We start from the raw sequence: 24,493 nt of genomic DNA on the forward strand, positions 1-24,493 counted from the left end.
AGCCGCGGGCACCTGCGTGGGGCGGCCGTGAGATCCTGCGCACCTGCGTGACCCTCCAACACCGGCCTATGTGCCTGGACCGAGACCCTCAGACTCGGCAGATGGAGGAGCCAACGGAGCTGTGGGGAGCCTGGCCTGCTGGGGACTCACCTGTTTGGGGGTGGGGGGGGTGGGGTGGGGGCTCCTACCCTGCAGGTGAGAAAGCTCCCCCGGGAACCGAGCCCTGAAGCATCTCCACCTCCTGCATCCACCGCTGGCTCTTTGATTTATTCATCTGTCCTTGACCTTCTGGCTACACTGCAGCACTAACTCAGCCTGTCAGAGGTGTCCTTGCTGTCATCCTTCCCCCTCCTGGACGCATTCCCATCCACTTAAAAAATTTTTTTTGGTGGGGAGTCCCTGGGTGGCTCAGTGGTTTGGCTCCATCTTTAGCCCAGGGCCTGATCCTGGAGACCCGGGATCGAGTCCCGCATGGGGCCCCCTGCATGGAGCCTGCTTCTCCCTCTGCCTGTGTCTCTGCCATTCTCTCTCTCTCTCTCTCTGTGTGTGTGTGTGTCTCTCATGAATAGATAAATAGAATCTTTTTTAAAAAAATGTGTGTAGATGCGTGGCAATGACAATGGATTTTAGTTTGCGAGGTTTACCTAAGCACTCGTCTTTGAAGTGTTTTTTTCATAGCATTACATTTTTTTTTTTGCTTGTTGATGTCTCCTTTTCCCTTACGCTTTTATTGTTTTGCTAAAATGTCTTCCTTCTCTAAGAGAGATAGCAGTTCTTGAATACTAGACTGCATATGCTTTGTATCGCCTCGTGAAGGCTCTCTACACTGTTTTGTTCTTGGCATATTGCCCTACGTCCCAAAGTTCTGTGGGAAATGTGGGTTCACAACTCTGCCGCTGTATAGACCGTTATGAGGGCTAAGATCTATATGATATAAAAATGGGGAAATGAAACCAAACTATCAAACCAAATTGTCAACCAGTTATCATTTTTTATTAACAAAGCAAAATTGCCTTGCCGCCCACTGGTTGTGCAGCGAAGTTGTGCATGGCAAGGATGCTTGTGGCAAAAATGCTGGATGCTCCTCCAGACGTAGAGAATGGTCGATGCAAAGGCCCTGGGGTGAGAGCACGTTTGGTGAAATCTGGGGAAGACAAGAGAAGCCGGTGTGTCTGGAAACCAGTGGGCCCAGGGTGAGGGCGAAAGATGAGGACCAAGAGGCCGCACGGCACGTTGGCGGGGACCAGGAGGGGGACTTAGGGAAGGGGGTCGGGGGCTTTCAGCAGCAGCAGGACACCTTTTGGAGGAATCCCCGTAAGAGGGCCCGGGAGGAAGCAGGAGCAGCTGTTGGGCGGCCACTGCGACGGCCAGTGGTGGCTTGGCTCCCGCGGTGGCGGAGCAGGTGACCGGGGTCACGGTTTGCAGGTGTTTCCCAGGACCTATTGCCTGGCCTTCGGGCTGGGCGAGTGGCGTGAGCCGGACAGAGGACCAGGACTGACTTGGAGTTTCCAAGGAGGCCCGCGAAGAACTGGGTGTGCCCTTTACCCAAAGCGGGCGGTGGGCTGGGGGCGCTGGGATGGGCCCGGGAGGATGTCGAAGGGTGGCCCTCAGGCGTCCCCAGTTCTGGGGACGTGGGGAGTCATCGCCGCAGGAGAGAGGCGGGAGCCACCACTGTGGGGGGTCGGCTGGGAGTCGAGGGGACAGGACTTCGCTCTGGGGCTGCCCCGGGGGGAGGTGGGGGCCACGGAGCCTTGAGCGTCCCTAACCTCCCTCCACCTCGGAAACGGTGGGTTGGCAAATATTTGTCTTTAAGAGCAGAAAATAAAGTGTTTTGCGTGCCTTCAGGTGCCGCTTTTGATCTTTTTTTTTTTTTTTAAGGTTTTATGTATTTATTCATGAGAGACACAGAGACAGAGAGAGAGAGAGGTAGAGACCCAGGGGGAGGGAGGGGCAGGCTCCATGCGGGGAGCCCGACGCGGGGCTCCATCCCGGGACCCCGGGGTCACGGCCTGGGCCCAAGGCAGACACCCAACCGCTGAGCCCCCAGGTGCCCTCCTCGATCTTTTGAAAGATCTGAGCTTTAGCCACACGGTTAGAAAGGGCCCCACCGGGCACAGCCCCGGGTAGGCCCGGTCCTCGCAGCGCGGCCCGCTGAGCGCAGCTCCCCTTGGGTGCCGGCGCCCTGCTCTTCACACCCAGCTGGGGGGCGCCTCTCGGGGCAGGAAGGGTTAAGCGGCACCCTCCCAAGGGGCGCCCGGCGTGAACACACATCCAGGGCAGCGGGGTGGCCACGGTGGCGATGGTGGAGCGTAGGAGGGTCGTGTGTGTGTGTGTGTGTGTGTGTGTGTGAGAGAGAGCCTGGGGGCTGTGCGGTCGGGGCCCCCCGGCTCACCTGGCACCCACAGGCCTCTTCCCCAGAGGAGCCCAAGTGTGGCTGGGTTCATTCAGATCTAAAATCCCGGCGAGGGGAGAAGCGGCCTCCGCAGAGCCAGGCCCCCCGGGAAGTGTCTCCGCGGAGAGATGCCGCTCACCGAGGCTCTTGTCATCAGCCATTCAGTCTCTGGGCTTGCACAATTGCTCTCATGAGAAAAGCTTAAAAATGAGCGGTTTTGGGCAGCCCGGGTGGCCCAGCGGTTGTGCACCTGCCTTCAGCCCAGGGCGTGATCCTGGGGACCCAGGATCGAGTCCCACGTCGGGCTCCCTGCATGGAGCCTGCTTCTCCCTCTGCCTGGGTCTCTGCCTCTCTCTCTCTGTGTGTGTGTGTGTCTCTCAGAAATAAATAAATAAAATCTTTAAAAAAAATGAGCAGTTTTGGCGTTTTTTTAAACCAAAGATTTTTTTTAAACTTAGTTTTTTTTTAACTAATATATATATATATTTTTTTTTTTTCGTGCAACATTCCTCCAGCCTCTGGGTACACCAATTTCTTGGGTGCTTCGAGGCTCTGGGGTTTCTGACACGTTGTCAGTAACGGAGGCTTCTGTGCATCCTGTCCTTGCGCACGAACACTTGGCATTTTTCGACAGGCCACGCCACGGGCCCTGTAACACGCACCTGCCCAGCCCACTAGCCAGCGGTTTGGCATCAAAGGCCTCCCCGAGTGTAAAGAGAAATTTTCACTCTGTGTTGCTTCACAAAGAGCCCGGCCTGGGGCAGCCGGGTGGCTCGGTAGGTGGGGCCTGGACTCCCCATCTTGAGTTCAGTTACAACAACAGCAACAACAATAGTAACACCTGTTCTAAGGCCACTATAGTGAGTTCACAGTGACTTGGAAAACAATGACGTTGGTTCAACAATCACCCTTGTGGAGTCAAGAGGCACTTCGCTCTTTCTGCCAGTCACTCCCATTTCTGTCTGGAGGGGATACACGAGGCCCTCGCTACTCGAAGTGGGTCCCCTGGGAGTTTGTTAGAGATGCAGGATCTCCACACCCAGGCCCACTGACCCCACTGACCTACTATAAAGTTTGAGAAGTGCTGCCCTGGGCTTGGGATTGGAACCTTCCTTGGTGATCCCATCAGGCTAGGACTTTAGGCTCCATCTACCTGCGGGAGGCTCCCAGATGTGTATCTCTAGCACAGGCCGCGCCCTGAGCTCCGGACCCAGACACCTGACTGCTCACTTGACATTTTAACTTAAAAACAAAGAGTTATCTCAGGACACCCAGGTGGCTCAGCGGTTTAATGCCTCCTTCAGCCCAGGGCGTGATCCTGGAGACCCGGGATTGAGTCCTGCATCAGGCTCCCTGCACGGAGCCTGCTTCTCCCTCTGCCTCTCTCTCTCTCTCTCTTTCTCTGTATGTCTCTCAGGAATAAATAAACGAAATCTTAAAACAAAAACAAAAACAAAAATTGTTATCTCAGGACACCCGGGTGGCTCAGGGGTTGAGCATCTGCCTTTGACTCAGGTGGTGATCTCTGGGTCCTGGGATCAAGTCCCGCATCAGGGTCCCCGCAGGGAGCCTGCTTCTCCCTTTGCCTGGGTCTCTGCCTCTCTCTCTCTGTGTCTCAGGGATAAATAAATAAAATCTTAAAAAAGAAAAGACTAATAGTCATTTCAAAATTACCAGACCTAAAATCTACTCTGCATTCCCTCCTGCCCCCGCCCGCCCTCAGGCTCCTCATTCTTGCAAGTGGCACCTGCGTTCTCGGGGCTGCCCTCCCTGTGGGGGGACGTCCCCCTGAAGTGGCCCAACACAGCCGGCAGGACGGCTGCTGGGTCGGCTTCCTGGGGCCCCGCTCAGCCTCGGTGCCCGCCTCTGGCTAGGCTGGCTCTTCCCCAAGGAGGGGCTTGCCCGCCCTCCCTCCCTCCCTCTCTCTCTCTCTCTCTGGAAAGTGGGCAGATGTGACGCTGCTGGGCTGTTTGGGTGCTCAGATGCCATGACCTCACCTCTAGATGAGCGACACTTTCAGGTCGAGCCCTTAGTAGGTACATACGTGTGTGCGTGCAGATAAATAAGGTTTGTGGATACGTCCGGCCTCTCTCCACTACAAGGAAAGCTCCCTGTAAGCGGAGCTTTTTGGCTTTGCTTTTGTGTTTTAAAGATTTTACTTATTAGAGACAGAGAGAAATAGAGTGGGTGTGCACGAGACGGGGGAGGGACAGACGGAGGGGGAGATGCAGACTCCCGACGCGGGGCTCGATCCCAGGACCCCGGGATCCCGAGCGAGCGGAGCGAAGGCAGGTGTGTAACCGACTGAGAGCCAGCCGGGCGTCCCTAAGCTGAGCCTGTGTGGCTCCCTCTGCAGTACGAGGCTGGAATGGAGCAGAATTCACCAGTTCCGCGGGGTTCCTGACGCCGGGTGCGGGGCACAGGCCGCAGAGCACACGCTAAGGGAGGGCGCCGTGGGCCCCCCTCTCCGAGGCCACCTCCCCGCTGCTCTCCAGTAGGCTCGGGAGGCCACCAAGCCCCCGGGGTCCCCTGGCCCACAGGGGGCTTTGCCAGCTGGGGAGCCCTGCCGGTGACCCTCGCCCTTCTCCCTTCATCTCGTCATCGGTGAAATTAGGGTAACCGGGGCCAGACTTCCTCCCCAACAGGACCTCAGCGGCAAGGACTCCCCACCTTCGAGTGAACCCGAGCGCTGAAGGGGGGACAGGGGTCACCCCCAGGTCCTCCCGACCCAGCAGTTCCCCTCGCAGGTCAGGTCCTCCGTGGGAACGAGGCCCGTGGGGGCTCCCGCGTGCTTCCTGCCCAAGGGCTGCGGGCCCGAGAAGGTCGGGGCCGCGGGGGCAGCAGAGGCCCAGGCCGTGGAGGGAGCCCCCCACACGCTGAAGAGGCCGGCGGGGCGGGAGGGGGCTCCTGAATGGAGCCCGGTGAATGGGCTCGCGGGCATTTACTGAGGAGTAAGAGATGTTTCCACGTAAAGCCTTTAGCACGGAGAACACTCTTAATACGTCGGATTCGGGGATCCCTGGGGGGCTCAGCGGTTCAGCGCCCGCCTTTGGCCCAGGGCGTGATCCTGGAGTCCTGGGATCGAGTCCTGCGTCGGGTCCGGCAAGGAGCCTGCTTCTCCCTCTGCCTGTGTCTCTGCCTCTCTCCCTGTGTCTCTCATGAATAAATAAATATTAAAAAAAAATACATCGGATTCCAGAATTTATGGTTTGTAGCCCCCAGTGACTGCCTAGCGTCTGTTCCCCGTCCTCGCGGCCTCAATTTCCTCTGTGGGTAATGATCTTCCCCTGTCAGTCTGGGCCTCAGCACGGGACCAAATGAGCCCCGGAGGTTCCTTCTGACTGACCTTCCCTCTAAATGCACAGTGGGAAAAAAATAATAACAATAATAAAAATAATAAAAAAATAAATAAATGCACAGCGGGGGGCAGCGGCCTAGGTCCCACCAGCACTTGCTGTATCTGCAACACTGAGTCTGGAGCAGAGGCCTTCGGGATAAGACAGGGAACGCCCGGGGCGAGGGCCCCCCAATGAAGCGGGCTCCGGAACCCACAGGCAGGAGTGGTTTCCAAGCGTGATCCAGGCCTCCCTTCAATCCCGTGGGCTTCTGTTTTTCTCACAAAATCTCCTTCCCCTAATAACCAGTCTTGGTTTCTGACTTTAAGAACTATTTTAACCCCAGCGAGGGCCGTCGCAGTGAAGATGTGCGTTTGTAAACCTTTGAAGTATTAACAGCAAGACAGTCGGATCACTGTTTTCTCAATGAATAGGCCAAAACCGGGCTTGAGGACCAAACCCCCCACTGATCCTCAAAGACCCAAGGCAAATGGACTCCTGAACCCGACTGAGGGCAGTCGAAGCAGGTGTATCTGGGCTTGGAGGCTACCCAGAGGCAGGACCACGGCGGAGGGCTTCTCATTTGTGCCCCTCCTAGGAGCTAGGGGTCATCCCGCCCCACTTAGAAATGGGGCAAAGGAAGAGTGGAGAGCTGCACAACCACCCAGATAAACCACTGGCGGAAGGGGGTTTATGATTTGAGCGCCAACCACTCAACGGCATCATCCAGACCCTGGTCTCTGAGCTCTGGTCTTCCTAAAGCCGACGGAGGAGGTCCAGAAACACCTGAAGTTATCAGCATTGGCTACTAAACCTGTTAGACATGAAGACCCATTATTATCTTCACTGGGAAGATGGAAAATGTTTTGAAGTCTATGGGATCATTCTAGGGTTATGACATTTTGCACATGTACATGGAGGACAAGCCAAGCAGTCAGCCGGCGGATATCAACATAATAATAATAACAGGAACAAGAAAACACCTGGCAACTGAATAGCACTTTCAAGTTTTCATAAAGCATTTTCAACCTGGAACTATGTGTGGATTTTTCAACTTCTCTAGGGCTGTTTTTCTCAACTGTAAAATCTGAGGATAGAAATAGAACAGCTGTTCCCTATAAAGTTCCTTAAGACCGAACTTGTCACAGAACCACTCCCTAGTAACCCGAGTCTAGTGTGGCGCTTAGACCACTGGGCCAGTCTCTTCATGGCTCAGGCATGAGCTCACAGGGTTGTGGTGAGGAGGACATAGTGGCCTTCAGTTTCCAAGTGGCCAAAGTGACTTCTCCCAGTCTTGCCTCACCTCTGGTCTCTCAGCCCAGTCCATTCATCATCTTAGCTAACTATGGAGAAACCCCAGTCAGGACCGACATATGCTGTAAACCCGAATACCATCATAGGGACGGACGCCCAGTATGTCATTTATTTAAACTGCAGCCCAGGAACAAGCCCGGCTATGGACGGAATTGTGCCTCCATGCCATCCTTTCATGTTGAAGCCCTAACTCCCAGGGACTCCCTCTGGAGATAGGGCCCTCGGGAGGTAATTAAAGTTAAACGAGGTCCTAAGGTGGGGCCCTAGTCAGATAGGACTGCGGCCTGCCGCAAAGACCAGATGTCTTGTGTGCCACGTGAGGCCACAGTGACGGTGGCTGTCTGCAAGCCAGTAAGTAAGTTCTCACCTGAACCTGACCATGCTGGCACCCTGATCTGACTTCCAGCCTCCAAAACTGGGAGGAAAAAAATCAATTTTTGTTGTTTATACTACCCAGGCCATGGTATTTTCTTACAGCAGCCTGGACAGACTAAGACAGCCCTTAGTGGAAATTTTCCCAACTGGCCACACCCTGATTGAGCTCAGAGCCTAGATTACTGGCTTTAAAAATTCCCATTTGTGTCTTTAACAACGAGGTCTAGCTTCTGGCACCGTCCAGAACTAGGGATGGACATTCCTGTTTCTAAGCCAACAGCTGTCTATTCCATTATCCTTCAGCTAAAGTTCTTTCCCCCAAACCACATCATTTGCACTTTTGGAATCTCAAGCTCATGAAACCTCCAGGACATTTGGCGATTGTTAAAATAACAATCATCCTTGAAGTCACAATTATTTTTCCCCAAAACTTTTCATTATATCATCTAAATATGTGCAGACCATATTAAGAACTTAGTTACCATTAGTGTTGTGTGGTGAGGAAGAACAGAGGAGAGAGGAGGCTTGCGAGGAGAAAAGTTAGTTCTAGGTAAATGGAACAGCGGTCAGGGACCACCCAGGAGGCCACCGTGGAAACCACCCACTTACACTGTTTACTCCTTTTTATGAAGGCAAGGGGTGCTACTAGATCAGAAGTTTGGGATTTAAATAAATACTAGTGACCTTACTCTGTCCAGCACCCGTAGAGATGATCAACCAGATAAAGGTGCCAGAAATGACTGACCTACATGTTCCTAAGAGTAAGGTGATGGGACGTAAGAGATGAAGAGCAAGGACTACAACCATTATGCCAGAAAGAACTCGATACACACCTAAACTTCATACTTACCTTTAAATATTTTTTTCCACAGAATACCACAGTTTAAAGTGCCAGCTCTCGAAAAGCAAAACATTCTATAAATTCCAAGTTTTCTCTGTGTGTGGTATAAGCGGGTTCTTGTGGTCAAAACCTTCTCCCTTCTCCGTAGTAGAGAATATTCATCTGCCTTTTCAATGAACCAAGAGGAGTCGTGATTTCCACATATGTGAGCATAACACCTTTAACTATTTATTGACTATGTGCCAGGCACACAGGCGACTTTATCCCGAACCCAAAGAACGATGTGTATGGCTGTCCAGTCTTACAGGTGCTAGAGCTTGGCCATATGGTTTAGGCTCTAACCCTTATGTCAAGATGGATCACCTCTTTGGATGCATCAGCTTCATCCATCTCCCTCATGATTTCCTAGCACTAAACTTTTTTTAGGGTTTCTTTTTAGTCTATCTTCCTAGACTTTTTTTTTTTTTTAATTTTTAAAGAAGACTCCCTTCAGTGATAGCTTATGACTAGAATCTGATGTAGCTTTGCCCTCTGCGTCTCTGTAAATGGCAATCATCTAGAGGTTCAGTGACAAGAAGAAAACATACTTAATGGATCTTTGGTAAGATTGCTCAGAAAGGGCTCATGCACTATTTATAGGAAGGAATATATGCTTATTACTCTCTTCTAAATTCTACATCAAGTAATCACTCTCAATCTCCACCTTTAAAAGCTTACAACTAAATTGTCTCTTATTTAACAATCATTATTTTTAGAAGCAAGAGATCTTTGGCAAAATTCTGGTAATCTATTTTTTTCTTTTGGGAGAAGTCAGATAAAAAATAAACTTGCTATGATTTAAAGAATATGTAACATCCCCCCCCTTTTACTTTCTCTATTACACAAAGAATGCTCTCTCTGATTAGGAGCCCCCGCTAAAAGCATAAATCATCATTATATGCTCTTCTGTATAGTAAATCAAATGGCAACTTTATATTGGAAAGCAAGCTATTGCTAAATAATACTCTTTAATCTTGTTGAGAGTAGCTTGAAGTGTTCCTGAACTGGGAGATACGCCCCTTGAGTGACAAAGCCCCTCTCCTTATTTACAGGGGGGAAACCCCAGAACTCTCTTGGAAGCACGACATAGTTAAAAACACCAAAAAGGAAATCCACATAGCTATCAATTCGATGTGATGCGATAGCAAGGTAAGATTTTGTCATACACAAAATGTGGTATGTAATTTAATTGTATCTTTATGAAGTATTCTGAAATCAAAAAAAGATCATACATGCATCAGGCACATCCAACAGAAGACTTTTACAATGGTTTACATTTCCTTTTTATTTATTCCTTGAAACTGCCCGTATTGCAGGATTCTCATGGATGAAATATGGAACTGAGCAGATTCTTTTTTTTCTACAAAATTATGGTATAAACTTGCTCAATTTTCTATCTTATTGCTAATAAACCTTACAGGCGCACAGTTTGTAAAATAAACCCCTTAAGGACTGAATGCATAGAGCATGCTGCAAGGTACAAGAAATAAGCTAAAAATGAGCATAAAAACCTACATCTGGACCAACACAGTACTGAATGCTGGCAAACATTTATCACGACACAGGGAAAAATTAATAAAAGGAGATACAGTTCAGTCCTGAAAGGGTTAAATAGAAACCCTAATATATTATTGTTTCTAATCATCCATCCCACATTACAGTGCTTGAAAACAAAGTCAAAAGTCTGGCACAGAAAATTACACACATTTGTTCAGTACTCATCAGAAAACACAGCTGCTTTTGAAATCAAAGTAAGTAACTTGGTTAATAATTGAATAGCATTTTGTTTAAAAAAGGAACCCCTCCCCCCTGTGGATTATCTGGTTAAACAGGATGAGTTTATAAGTTCTCAAAAACTGCATTGGGAATATTCTGTGAGGGCACAGATGGTACCAGTTTCGTTAAAAAGAAACACACAACTAACCAGTTATGACCGCAAATAAGTCTGTGCAGAAGAGCGATAAATTAACACACAAATGAGGATGCCTTTAGTTGCCACAGTTGAAGAGAAGTCAGCAGCAGGTTAATTATTATCCTAGTGTTCAATTCTGAAATCATTCAAAATCAAAAGGGCATTCTACATTCAAAGCCCTTAACTTGCCTTCCCAATTTGTATGATCAATTCAATGGAACTAATAAAAACACACTGGATCACAGACTCAGCTTCTAGCATACTTTTAGAAATTGCATAGCTCATGAGAGCAGAAGACACACTTCTAAAACAGAATTAAAAAACAAAAAAACAAGAAACAACCCCAAACTCGAATGCTCTCTACTTTATCTGAAGCGGTCGGCATTCTAAGAAGAGAGTCTTTATGAGGAAAAAGGACCAGCATCTCTAGTAATGCCATCGGAGGAGGGGTTAGGTTCTACTATAACCAGAGGTCAAGGCTCCTATAAATTACACATTGAAAATGATTCGTAAATCCACAAAGTTCTTTTTTTTTTTTTAAAGCAGCTGACAAAAGAACTACTGATAAAAAATGAAGCTACAACAGACAAATAATTTCAGTCTTTAGTTTGTGGTATGCAGAATGGCATAAAATAGCAAGGGAAATGCCTGTATAAGTACATTCTTGGACTTTTCAAACAAACAGGAAAAGGCTTTACAGTTTAATATTTCAAAATTATCTTATTAAAAGAAACAAAGAGCCAAAATAAGGTATAAATAGTAAAAAAAAAAAAAAAAAAAAAAAAAGCAAAGTTCATTTTAATAAAGTCATAGAACTTGAAAAATTAATTTGAGCTGCAAAGGTAGGTAAGGAATAGTTTGTTCTTCAAAAGTATCTCATCTGTTATCAGTTAATTTAATACAGTTTCATAACTAAATACCAAACCTGGGAAGTGGAGGAAATGTGTGGCCCATTCAAAGTAAAGCAGTACTGAAAATATTTCCACGCTCCGAACAAAAAGCACTGTGTAAAGACTACTTCCGTGACTCAACAGAGAATAAATACTACTCAGAAATAAGCAAGTTTGCAAGACGCTAGTAAACAGTTAAAACAAAGACAGATAAGGCCACAATTCTGCCCTCGATCACTGAAACAGATTTAAAAAGTGTGAGGCAGGGTTAGCTTACGAGAGAAGCTAGTGACTGGAGCAGATCTGAAGAGAAGGCTATATAGAGAGAGTAATGCAGCCCGTGAGTAATTAAAAAGGCTTGCAGTAAGATAAAACCACAATAACTTTGATTTAACCACTAATGTGTTTTACAAATGACTTCCCCCTTGAAAACTGAGGAAAAGGTGATTTAGAGAGGTTAGGAATTGTATTTACAATGGCATAGTCTGAGCAAAAGAATGAGTGATGAACACAGCAAAGCTGGGGGTGACCAAAAAAGCTACTAATAGGGTATTTAAAAAATCTTCCAAAGAAAATGTTTTCAAAATCGCCCAGGACACCAGAAAGACAATGTTCTGTAAGGAAACACTGCAGGAAGTTAGTTCTGCATTCATAAGGTACTTGTGGCTCCTGTTTTATGGGACAGTAAAAGCTTACCACAATCTAGAGGTAGTTTTTAACTCTAAGAAGGATGATTGTATTACTAGACTGTGTCCTGTAACATTACACACATGGTTCCTGTACTAAATGTAGCCCAATTGAGTCTGCCACGATTTCTAAGAAACCGAACAAAGGCATAACCCAAGTGCAGGGATGGAAGCAATGTAAAACCGGCGAGCCTGGCATATGAGTCCAACACAACCCTGAATGCAACTAAATCTTAACTGAATGGAAAAGAAATGTTATCTGAGCAGGAGACATTTGTGGAGATGCTCAGTGCTGGGGAAGAGAAGACGAAGAAAGGCAGGAGAGATGTGGAAAGATAAATTACATTTGCAATTTTATAATCTCACAACTATCTGTGCTAAAGTACTGTCTTTCAAGCTATTTTAGTTGGTCATCTAATAAAAGGATCTTGTTTTAAGGTTACAATGATGTTTTGACCTAGGCTACCAAAAAAAAAAAAAAAAAGTAAACAAACACATGCTTTTGCTGAGATTTTCCTCATTTATCCAATAAGGGCACCATCTACCAACTGGTAGCAAATACTTCTCATGATATATATATTTTTTTTGTCATACGCTGACAAAGGCAGAAAACACCCTGCTGAATGAAATCACTGGGAACATTCCAAGTTCAAAATAAAATGTTTAACTTACACATAATACAAGGTATGTACAAGATCAGGGGGTTAGGGGTTGGGGGCGCTGAACAAACCCTGGAACATGGAGATACATTTACGCATGAGCGAAGGGGAGAGGACGCTTCAAATACCAACATGTTCTGTGCCATTAATTCATTAATGACGAAATGGCCATGTTTAATTCCATGTAAATGTTAGAACCTCTTGGAATACCACTATAAATACCTTTTTTTTTTTTTTAAGAAAAAGGAAAACAAGGAAGTAAATACGGACAGTGTCTGAGAACAGAGACGAAGTTAACGTACATTGCATGTATTGCAGGCAAGGCAGAGGCATTTCTTTTTAAAGCTTTTGCACAGACTTCATATAATCTTAAAAAAAATACGCGGGCCTTTACAAGATTTGACTTGCTGAAATCAAAACAATTTCGACTCATAAAAAGTCATAAGACATCAGCTTAAAAAAAAAGTTCCAGCCTTAAACCAAAAAAAAAAAAAAAAAAAAACCAACCAAACAAAACCAACCAGAAACAAAAACAAAAACCTGGAAGAATATGGTAATCAGATTAAACAAGCATGGTCGGGCTTGGAACTTGAATGTACTGAAGAGCAGAAGCTCCAAGGGGCGGAGAGGGAGGAGAACAACCTATTTGGTAACAAAGGTGGACTATATACTGTGATATAAAAAAAGGTATGGTGAAAATGTACCTTTTGCTAAAGCTTATACAAGTTCCTTGGTCCGTAAAAACTATGTTAGGTTTGTGCCTTCTAGTTTGATTAACTTTTATTCCAGCCACATCTCTATTTCTTGCCCATTTAAACAAAACCAAACAAAAACCAACCAACCAAACAAACAAACAAAAAAAGAACAGCTGAAAAAAAAATCGATTTCCAATAGTTTGTACATTTTGACGTTTTGCTTGTCTGTTTTACTGTGGCTTCTGCACTTCCAATCAGCACTTGCAGGTAATGGGGTTTTGGAACAGTATCACCTGGTATGAAAAGTTTTCCCAAGAAACCACAAAAGATTGTTCATCTTTTTCCTTTTTCTTTCTCTCTCTCTTTTTGTCAACATTTTGCCACACTCGAGTCAGTTTAAGTCCTAGCAAAAAGACGGTAGTTAGGACACCACTGTTGCTGCAGAGGATGTGACACTGGTTGAATTTGTGCTGACGTTTGTGTAACTTCCCTCGCTGTTTGTGTTTGATTCATTAGGGGGCACTTGGCTGGAATTGGCTCGGAGGATTGCTCCTGCTGCGCTGCAGTGTGGCCGAGGCCCCGGTTCTGGTGTGTAGGTAAAGGTAAGGCTGGTAGAATAAATGATCCCATCGTTACGGACCAAAGTTACTGGAACCTGGACTGGCTGCCGGACCCATCTCCAACCTTCTCGGAATGCAGAAATGTCTGGGACAACACAGAGCATGCTCTCGCCACATCTGAGGGGGCAACAGAAATCACTTAAAATAGCCACGTCCGTTTTAGAACTGGGACTTCTGACACACTACAATCAGTATTAGGAAAGGATCTCATGTACACCACCACCCCCCCGCCCGTCAAAAACTCTAGATGATGGAAAAAGCTTCATTAATTACCTGTACATAGTTTCAGCTTCTACATCTCCAAACCACACCCGTAAATTTGGAGTGAAATTCTGTCCTGTAAGTTCAAGCATTGCTACGTCCCCACCGCCATTCAACTGAAATTCACAGAAAATTAGACACTGTTGAGAAACTTTTCATTTTTCATTAAAGTGCACAGATTAGTTTTTCATTTGACTATGATCTATGGAAAAAAAATGGATGACTAAAACTCTTCTTTTAAATTATACGATTATGGGGGCACCTGGGTGGCTTAGTTAAGCAACCGCCTTTGGCTCAGGTAAGTGATCCCAAGGTCCTGGGACAGAGCCTGAGACATGAGACACAAGACATAAGGGAACCTGCTTCTCCCTCTCCTTCTGTGCCCTCCTCCCTCCCCACACCCCTACCTCCGCCATAGTCTCTCAAATAAATAAATAAAATCTTTAGGAAAAAAATAAATGAGTATAAAGACAAAGTGAGCTAATAATATATCTCAAGATAACATAAGAGTGAATTTAAACTTCTGTTTTCTTGTATAAAAGTATGCTCTTATTTTTTTTCTTTTTTTCTTTTCTTTTTTCCTTTTTTAAACCAACAGGTGATGTATTAACAAAATCCTCAAATCATAAGATTTGAAGAAAAATCAAATTTATTGTGAAATAAAATCATCCCAAGTCAGGGCCGAAAGCAGTTGCAAAGAGCTAAGAGTCAACGTGTGAGGAGGTGGTCTTACCTGAAGACTTTCTACGACAGGCACAGGGGTGACGGGGGCAAGGACAGGGCCCATCCCCTCATAAAACGTATACTCCGCCTTATCCGTACTAATGATTGTCCAGGAAGCTCCATCATTTATCATCTCTTTATTTGGTTCTTTTGGGCATGGAGTGGCCTTACAAAGAAAGAATGTTCAGAAAGGCAGTATTACATACACTGCAGGGTAAGACAATTCTAACAAGGTAGCACTCAAACACTGGACTTAACAGGGGAAGAGTTTGGTAAAAATTCATGAACATCCCAAACACGGTGCTTTGCCAGTCCTTAAACACAAACAGAATATTTAATACAGCAACCTCACATTCAGCAGCTTTTATTATAATATGAAATATTTTGGTGACATTATTAAAAATGACACCTTTCACAATGACCATTTGAGAGTACACCGGTACCTGAAAACATCAGTATTTGTGGTTTAAGTAGCTATTTAGAAGTCTTTACGGGGCCCTAAGAAAGAAACCAGGCGCCCCTGATGCTTAGAGGCAGTTAGAAACTCGTGCAATTTCAGCAGGAGGGAACCAAGATGTGAACTGGCACTCGCCTATCCCTACCTTAAAACACCCAGACCAGCCCATCAGCTCTGGCTGAGGAGAATGGCTGCATGTGGTCATCTCTCTGAAACAGGTCTTTAGATGTTTACAAATGAGTTTCACATCAAAGTATAATTATCCTATGCAATGGGATACCCATGTCATACACGAAAGACTTCTGAGTGAACACAGTAAAAAATGAGCTTTCGAAACATCTCATCATTACGATCTTGGAAGACCCCAATGTAAATCTAGTAATTATGAACCCTCCCCCAAAGTACACGTGTATCTATATATGATGTCTTCACACAGTTTCAGGAGATTCATTGAACAACCAAAATCTACTTTTGGATGATCTGAGGAAAACTTTTCGGTTCCCAGAACTGCAATTATTTCTACAAAAACATTGTTATAGTTTTGAGTTCTTCATTAAGTTAGGGTGACTGCCATATCTTAGGATCACGTAGGTTAAGAACCACTGGACTCGAGATAAATATGGGAGAACAGCTTTGTGTATTTGGGTACAAATAACATTAAATGAGAGTTTCCTGTTTCTGTATGCTGTTAAGCAAAGAGATGGCACATTTTTACCAATAATTTAAGAACATACCTGAAACTGGATTATTCTTTCTTGAGAAAGGCACAAGTACATTCTTTCTGTATCCTTAAGGTAAAATGCACATTTATGGAGTTGTGACACAGGATCATCTGCATCCAGTAATGCGGTCTGCTTATCAACCTTCCTAATTATCTATATTTCAATGATAAAGAAAAAAGTCATCACATATGGAGAGCTTTCATTATGTACACTGCCAGGAGTACAGAGAAAGAATATGCTATAATAATATATCGCAGTTCACAAAGACATTCACAAACAATGAGGTGAAGTGTAAAAAACACTTTCAGATCATAAACATAGTAGAATGTGGAAGCGGTTACCTTCTTCTGTAAACACCTGAAAAATAGGGCAGGCAGCTACTTGTTTTCCGGATCATTGCTTTTCAAACTCTGATGTGCATACAAATCTTCTGGGATCCTTGTTAAGAACATATCTGTTCTAATCCCACAGATCTCATGGGGGCCTAACAGTCTGTATCTCTAACAAATTGACAGCTGATATTAATCCTGCTGGCCAATAGACCATATTCTGTGTAGCAAGTTCAGTGGACTCTTCCAATAATATACAATGACATCAAAGGAAAACCTAACTCTAAAAGAATACTATGCGTATGCTAGTCAATGCAGTCCATTATCTATAGATCTGTTTTAAAAAATCTAAATTAAGTATCATTTTGCGGCTTAGGAAGCGGGCTCAAAATCACCTGGTTGGAAGCTGAAGGACCAGAGTGCGATTCCAGGGCTGGCTGGCTGCCTGCCCAGCCTGAGCTCTATTATATTTTATAATTCAAATATTTCACAAAAAGCACAGATGAAAGAGAATCCTATCAAGTCTGAGATGTCACTTAACCCATAGAAGGTAATCACTGAGTGTTTGATGATTATGAAGATCACTCTCAAGAGCACACAAACATGTTACAGAACTATTTCTCATCTAAAATCAAAAGTAAAGAAAATCCTTCCTTGACTACACATCCTTCTCCCTCCCTTTCTACTCCATTTCTTTGCTTATGGCAAACTCTCATCCTCACTGTCCAATCTCCTGAAGTTAACTTCAGCCTTTTGTCTCAAAGTCTCCACTATAATTGCCCTTGTGGAGAGCCACCCAGGACTTTGGGAGAGATGAATCCGTAGGTATCAGGAGACATCTGTCCTTAGCTTGCTAGCTTTCTCAGAAGCACTGACACAGCTGTCCTCCTTTTGGGGACAGCCGTGCTCTAACTGGCCTTCAGAGTACCCCAGGGCCAAGTCCTCAGACCCCTTCTCCTTCTTCCATCCTCTTTCCTTTCTGCACTACTTGGAGGTTGGCAAATCCTAAAGTTTTATCTCCAGCCCTAGGCTCTCTTCTCTGGCACTCATATATTTAGCTAGACTCAACAGTTCCACTTAAGATACTGAATAGGCTACCAAAGTCTTAATCAAAACACCAAATTTTAAAATTCCTCCTTTGCATGATCCTCTTCCAACTCACAGGTCGATAAGCAGCACCACCATTCACTCAATCTAAAAACCTCAAGTCACCCTCGACTCCTTGTTTTCTCTTACACCGAATCATCCAATCTATCAAAAAATTCTGTTAAGTCTCCTTTCAAATAAATCTGTCACCTCTTATCACCTTACCACTACAATACTGGTTTAAGATGCCACCACCAGCTCCTGCCTGAATTATGACAGAAGCCCAACCACTGTCTCTCTGCTCCCACTGCTATACCCCATGTTTTCCTCCTTTCACAGAGCAGCTGAAATTACCCTTCTAAACATAAACTAGCCACCAGGCCCTGTTTAAAACCCTCCGGTGGCCTCCTAGTATATGTAGATAATATCCCAATTCCTGCCACTTGTTCCCTCCATCCCTCTCCCCAGCTCGGGCTACCATGGCTTCATTACTAGTTCTCTCACATTCCCATCTCAAGTTCTTTTTGCACTTGTGCTGTTTGAAATGCTATTCACAGTCTGTGGTTCCCAACTTCATCCTGGTCTCTGCAAATATCCCCACTCCAAAGATTTCTCTGACCACTCGAAGGACTCCCCTCAGTCTGTATTCTCTTTATCCTGTTTTAGCTTTATTTTCTTATCACTTGTATTAACCTTTAATATTTTAATATGGGTGTTTCTTTAGCTGATTTTTGTCCATCTCTCTAACAAAATGTAAGCTCCATGAAGACAGAGAGCCTGTCTTGCTCACCAATATATTTCTGGTGTCTGGCACTGTCAGGACTATTTGCAGGATGCACGTATGAATGCAGGATGTAATACTTTGCTCCACAATGAACATCCTTAATAGTAACTACTCAGTTTTATAAGGATTAAATCAACATATGTAGAAGTACTTAGAACAGTACTATCAATATCATGTGAAATTGTTGGCTTTTATTACTTTAAATCTTAATATTCAAAGATTCTTCTTTAACTAAGCCACAATAGTAAAAAAAAAAAAAAAAAAAGGGTCCCAATCTTTTAAGTTAACATTCTTTGCATTTACAGTTTTTAGTTCTGCAGGTTATTAGAATATTGGCCATTCTATTAAAACCATGCCAATTTCTGAGTTTAAGGGCAGACAGTACACTTTTAGCAATTATAACTTCTAAGTCTGGAAGACTGACTAAACTCAAACAAAATGTTTCAATTCAGTGCCAAAGTCTTTGAGTTATATTTAAATTTGATGAGGTTTGAATTTTAGAGAAACAACTGATTTTTGAATAATGTTAAGTCTAAAGCGTCCTCTAAGTCTATAGCACTCACTCATGCTTCTCCCATCACGTAAGAGTCATGATTTGTATAGAGTACTGTTACTTGAGTGCTCCACTGTTTCTCCACTAGCTAAGAATAAGCACATTGAGACCATGAACCATGTTTGGCTCAATTTTATTCCCCACAAGAGTTCTTTGGACATAGACACTGCTGAATGACCTCTCACCAATAAAGAAACCAAAGATATTCACTAGTGTTTGGCATCAAAAACTTGCTTTGGTCATTTCTAATTATTGAGAAAAGTAGGGAAATCTGATACCAGGTATTGCAAATATTCTAACTTAAGCTATCTGTCTGGTGAATTCTACATTCATAAAACATCAGGAATTATTCCAGCTGGTGTTCTCTCCTCTATGCTGGCTCTGTAACTTTGTTGGTACAATATTTAACATATTTCTGAGATAAACTGGATACAACACTGTCCCCCAGCCTGACCTTGAATCAGGGCTACTCATAAATCCCCTCCATCCTAACTAAACTGTACTGTTTCAGAAAAGAAGGGGGAACACAAAGGAAGGAGTGTAGGGGCTTTTGCTTTCATTTTGCTAAGAAATGCAGTTTTTACAGTTTCAAAATCATCCTAGGGAACAAAAAGCCTTAAACACCATGCTTCTCTCTCAGAGTATGAAATAACAATTTAATTTTCAATAAATCTATCTTCTTGTGGGAGAGTAAACTAATAAAAACTATACTTATATTTTTAAAGAAATAAGAATGCCTATGCTTCTGAAAACCTGGTCCCATGATGGGATATAACAGGTACCACAAAAAATGAATACAGAGTATCTGTATTAGTTAAGGAAAGAAATCATAACATAATTATTTAGTGCCCTCTATTGAACATGTACAGATATACAACCAAAAAGGAAAATTCCATAAAAATTTATTAGAGTAGTGTAACAGAAAGTCATTACGAATGAAATCCATAAAAACTGGCTGACTTAAATCGTTTTTAAAATAAAGTGGAATATAATTGTGAATAATGAATAGCAGTGATTATAGATGCATGTTCTTAAATTAAAAAGCATGAAATTGAAGTGTATTTTTACATTTGAATGCTGTGCCTATTTTACTACACATATGACTAAAGCTAAAGTAGAGCCATACCAATCTTGGGAGTGCCATGCCAGTAACAGAACACACAAGTTTGACTGTTTGTCCATAGTGGATGTAGCCATCGCGAACTGTGAACTCTTCTCCTTCTGATTCATCATCATCCACTACAGTAGAGTGAAAAAAAAAAAGATCAAATTATTATCTTGTAGGATTCATTAACTTACTCAGGAAAACAATAAAACAATATATACTTATATGTCTTATTATCAAAGAATTTAACAATTTCACACTAAAAACATCAAATATGCATTCTCATACTCACAGAGATGAATATAAAATGCTCCCCATTGCTGAGAACTGGCATGGAAATTACCTCCTTCTACATGTAAGTATCTGGTACTAACTGTCTGGGATCGAAGTCGATTAAACAGAGCCACCTTTGTTCCTGAGGCAATGCATACTGCAAAGAAAAAATAGCTTCTATTTATGTGATTGGGAGAAGGGAGCTGTACTTGGCAAATTGTGATTATTCTTTACAAATTGATACCCCCCCCCCCCAAAAAAAAGTCAAAGTAACTCATTGATAATGTTATGCTAAAAAGATAAACTATGACCATAAGAATAATTTTAAAAATTTTAAAAATTTTAAAATGAGGACTACACAGTATGTTTCATGCAGTGCTATACAGTAAAGGGAAATTATTTTTTAAATAATAAATATCAAATAGAAAATTGATTAAATATAATATCATTCACCTATTTAAATAATGTGCATCTAAAATGCATTGATAAATATCTCCCTAGAAGATCCCGGAGTGGAAAAGCAGACTCTAAAACCCTCTGTATACTGTGGTTTCATCAGGTAAATACACACACACACACACACACACACACACACACACATTTATGTGATTGCACGTTCTCCATGTGCTCAAATCCAATTCTATGGAATGTATTCATAGAGAGAGGTCTAGGAGAATGTTTACCAAAGTTGATGCCAACTGCCTCTGTGATTTTAGAGATTTTGATTTTTTTCTAAATACCTTGAAGTATGGTGGTGCATGAAATTTCATGGAGAAAACACACACACACACAACAAACCAACCACATCTATGTAAGCAGGAAAATATTCTGAAAGTGAAATATGTTTTTTGCCAAGAAGATACTTATGATCAATAGAAAAACAAAGTTAGAGGTTAAATAAAATCCTCTAATTTGAATTAGAAATAGTCTGGGGGTGCCTGGTTGGCTCAGTCAGTTAAGCATCTGCCTTTGGCTCAGGTCATGATCCTGGAGTCCTGGGATGGACCCCAGGTCAGGCTCCCTGCTCAGTGGGGAGTCAGCCCCTCCCCCTCTGGGTCTCCCTCATCCCACTTGTGCTCTAATAAATAGATAAAATCTTAAAAAGTCCAAATACATGACATTAGCAAGAACCCTCTACTATCACTATAAATAAGCCTTGTCCTTCAGCAGCAACAAAAAACCACAAAGAAAAACAAATTTAAATCTGACCAAACTTCTAAATTAAATCTATAAAACCAAACTTAATAGACAGGTTCCTCTGAGCCCTGTTTTCAAGTAGGCCTCTACCTCGGGCCCAGGGATTGGCCTGCCCAGCCCAGTTACTCCAAGAACCTGCTAAGTCATCTTCCCACCCTCGGTATCTGATCAAGTTTCTCATCTCCCACTCTGCCTATCGGGCCAACTTTTAGCAAAAAGCCTGCTGAGCAGGCTCCTCTAGAACACCCTTACCCTTAGTGTTTCCTCTTAGTCATTTTCTACCCACCGACCCCTCTGTCCCGTAGCTCCCGCCATGCTGCTCCTTGACTATATAAATCTTTACTTGTCCTGGATGTATAGAGAACTGAGCTCAGTTCTACATTGAAGTTTCTTCTCCATACTGTCATAGTACTGAACAAAATTCACCTTTATCACCTTTAACTAGTGTCTGGCTCTAGTGTGTTTCTCTTTGATACTACAAATTTACAAAAATACATTAAACTACATCTAGGAAATGAAATTAACAAAATCTAATATGTGGAAATCTCCCAGAGCTAAATGTCTTGGTCTCCTGAATAAACACATTACAAGGGGGGAGAGAGACAGAGAGAGAGAGAGAGGGAGGGAGGGAAGGAAATGAAAATGGAATCCACAGATGATAAATACTCAAGGACATGTCTACACATTATTTCTGGTGGAGATTCAAAATGTGAATTGTGATTCAAACAAAAAACTTAAAAAATAACATTTTAGACAATTTTATATTTGATCGACTAGGTATTTGATGAGATGAAATTATTTTTTATAGTTGTTTTATGACATATTTGTTTTTATGTGATCATAGTTTTATAATTATATTAAAAAAAATCCAAGAGCCCCTATCTTTCAGAGATACATATTTATAGATGATTTGTCTTGGATTTACAACAAACTAAAATGAGGCAGAGGAAAGCAGGGTGAGAGAGGAATATAGATGAAGTAAGACTGGCCTACAGTTAAGATCACTGCCAAAGTTAGATGATGAACACAAGAGGTTTCATGTAATTATGTAACTTTCTACTGTATTCTATTTGAAAACTTCCATAATATAAAGTAAATGATTACAGTAATAATGACTGAGAGAGCTAAAACCAACCAATACATAAAAACTCAGTAAGTTCATAATAAGACAAAATGAAACAAAACAAAAGCAATTAAACTACACAAAACTCCTAAAACCTCACTGGGCACTTTAAAAGAAAGAATACTATTATTGTTATTCTACAAATTAGTAAATAAGCATTCATCCTACCTTTCCTCTGTAGACTATACTTGAAACAAACTGCTAACAAATTAAGTCATAAGTAAAAGAATTAGAAAAAGCCCTTCATAAAACGCTGGATTTAAGCAGCAATCATCAATAGTTAAGGTTGCTGAGGAACTCTGTAACAGATGGATTAGGCTAACAACAGCTCAACTTACTCTAAACAATTTTAAGGATCAAGAAGTGGGGTGATCAGATATCATATGGCTTCTGATTTGAAGGAAACAAAACATATAGAGGACCACCTAATTCTAAACTAAGTCTTTAAGTCTAACCAGCAGTTTATGGAAAATATGAGAGACAGAAGCACATGTAATCAGCCAGATTCAGAATATGGAAATTCCAAAAGAAAAATGCCCAGTTTCTTCAACCAACAACATGGAAGAAAAGGTTGGAGGGGGAGAGAATACCCTATTACAGATTAAAACGTATGGACCTTCTTTGGATCCAAGTTTGAACAGGCCAACTGCTAAAAAAAAACAAAACACCATGGAAACATAACTGCAAAAAGTCTGCAGAGGGACTGGCTTTTTAGATGGCATTAGAGGACTACTGTCAACTTTTTTAGGCATACTGTTGCTTAAAAAGAAAGTTATCTGTTAGAGTCACTCCTGCAGAAATGGTGGCTGAAAGAACAGGATAGCTGAGATTTCCATTAAAATATTCCACCTGTCAGAGAAGGAAGAGGCCATGGAAATAATAAAACAGCACTGGCAAAACCTGTTGAGGCCAGGTATATGGTCACCTTACACTCCTTTCTCCCTTTTACTAAGTCTGAAAGTTTTTCATCACAGAGAGTTAAAATAAAGAAAAGCAAAGGAGATGTAGGAGTTGAAATCTATAATTTAAATCAGACAGCATTTATCTTTGGTAGTCCAAAAATTTGCTCATGAGACAGCAATCTTTGCCAGAGTAACCATATTAAAATTTTTGTTTAGGTTTTCAGGATGGCCTTCCAAAGCCTGCTTAAGAATAGTGTCTCTCAAAGAGGAGCTTTTGACATTCTTGGTGGATCAATTCTCCATGGAATGAGAATGAAAACATTTAGCATCACTGGCCCAAAACACCCAATGCCATCATCACTCCCTAGTCACTCATGGCAAAAGGGAATAAAACCTCCATTTTTCCATATGCCTCTGGGGAGCAGTGAAGAACCCAGTCTGGTTGGGAACCATTTCCCTAGACCAGGTACTGTCCATTTCAATTAAAAAAAAAAAAAAAAAAAAAAAAGAAAGAAACCCATAAAGTGGCAATAATAAATTAATGTGACAGTTTCAGATAAAGTGAGGGCCACAAAAATATTAGTAAATAAATTTGCTATCAAAAAGCATAATCTTTAATTTTTAATTAAAAATATAGTTGAATCTATCTTATCAATTTATGGTGGGAATTGGTGGCAAAAAAGAAAATTCAAGCATACATACAGTCAGCATTTTTCAATGACTGCTTCTTTTTGGAAGGTTTGGAAATGACTTTTATCCGCTTGCTGAGGAACACACCAATGTCATCGCTGTTGCCGTAGAACATCTTTACAGACAACATGAAGTGCTTTCTTTTGTCTGAATCAGATATGTACAATGTTTTGGCTGTGCAATAGTTCTGTGAAAGAAAAGGAGAATTTCAATAGCACCAAAACCCTGTTGGTTATGTACTTACAGCTCAGCATGGCCGTAGCTAGGTTTTCAATGAATGAATTCGATGAATAACTGATAAAACTGCAAAAATTACTGAAATTCATCTCTGAAGACAAAGCACTGTCAGTCATCTTTATCAAGTCTATAAAATACTAACATTGTGATCCATTTTACCCTAAGACTGTTTTAAAAGTTTTCTGTTTTATATAGCTCTACACCTATATCACAGAATTATTAATGCTACAGCAGTCTTTTTTAAAATAGAATTTTACAGTTAAAAAAAAAAAAAGCCCATGACTGTATTTCTT

General features: G+C 42.8%; 1 protein-coding gene across 7 annotated transcripts in view; it reads right to left on the reverse strand.

Annotated features, from left to right (window-relative positions):
- Window positions 1-9,473: 9,473 nt before the first annotated feature.
- The window catches only part of RBPJ (recombination signal binding protein for immunoglobulin kappa J region), a 224,898-nt gene continuing 209,878 nt past the window's right edge, over window positions 9,474-24,493 (reverse strand). For 6 of the 7 annotated variants that reach the window (XM_038533541.1, XM_038533542.1, XM_038533545.1 and 3 more), the window contains 7 exons: window positions 23,976-24,150; window positions 20,071-20,208; window positions 19,800-19,912; window positions 15,934-16,074; window positions 14,753-14,908; window positions 14,032-14,135; window positions 13,560-13,875 (listed from right to left, as the gene is read on the reverse strand). In XM_038533541.1, the coding sequence (XP_038389469.1) occupies window positions 13,560-13,875; window positions 14,032-14,135; window positions 14,753-14,908; window positions 15,934-16,074; window positions 19,800-19,912; window positions 20,071-20,208; window positions 23,976-24,150 (1,143 nt within the window). Of the gene's footprint in view, window positions 13,876-14,031; window positions 14,136-14,752; window positions 14,909-15,933; window positions 16,075-19,799; window positions 19,913-20,070; window positions 20,209-23,975; window positions 24,151-24,493 lie in introns of all 7 variants that reach the window. The other variant, XM_038533540.1, reaches the window with a different exon arrangement.

Source organism: Canis lupus, chromosome 3 (genome assembly GCF_011100685.1).
Source record: "Canis lupus familiaris isolate Mischka breed German Shepherd chromosome 3, alternate assembly UU_Cfam_GSD_1.0, whole genome shotgun sequence".
In the NCBI taxonomy this organism is placed as follows: domain Eukaryota; kingdom Metazoa; phylum Chordata; class Mammalia; order Carnivora; family Canidae; genus Canis; species Canis lupus.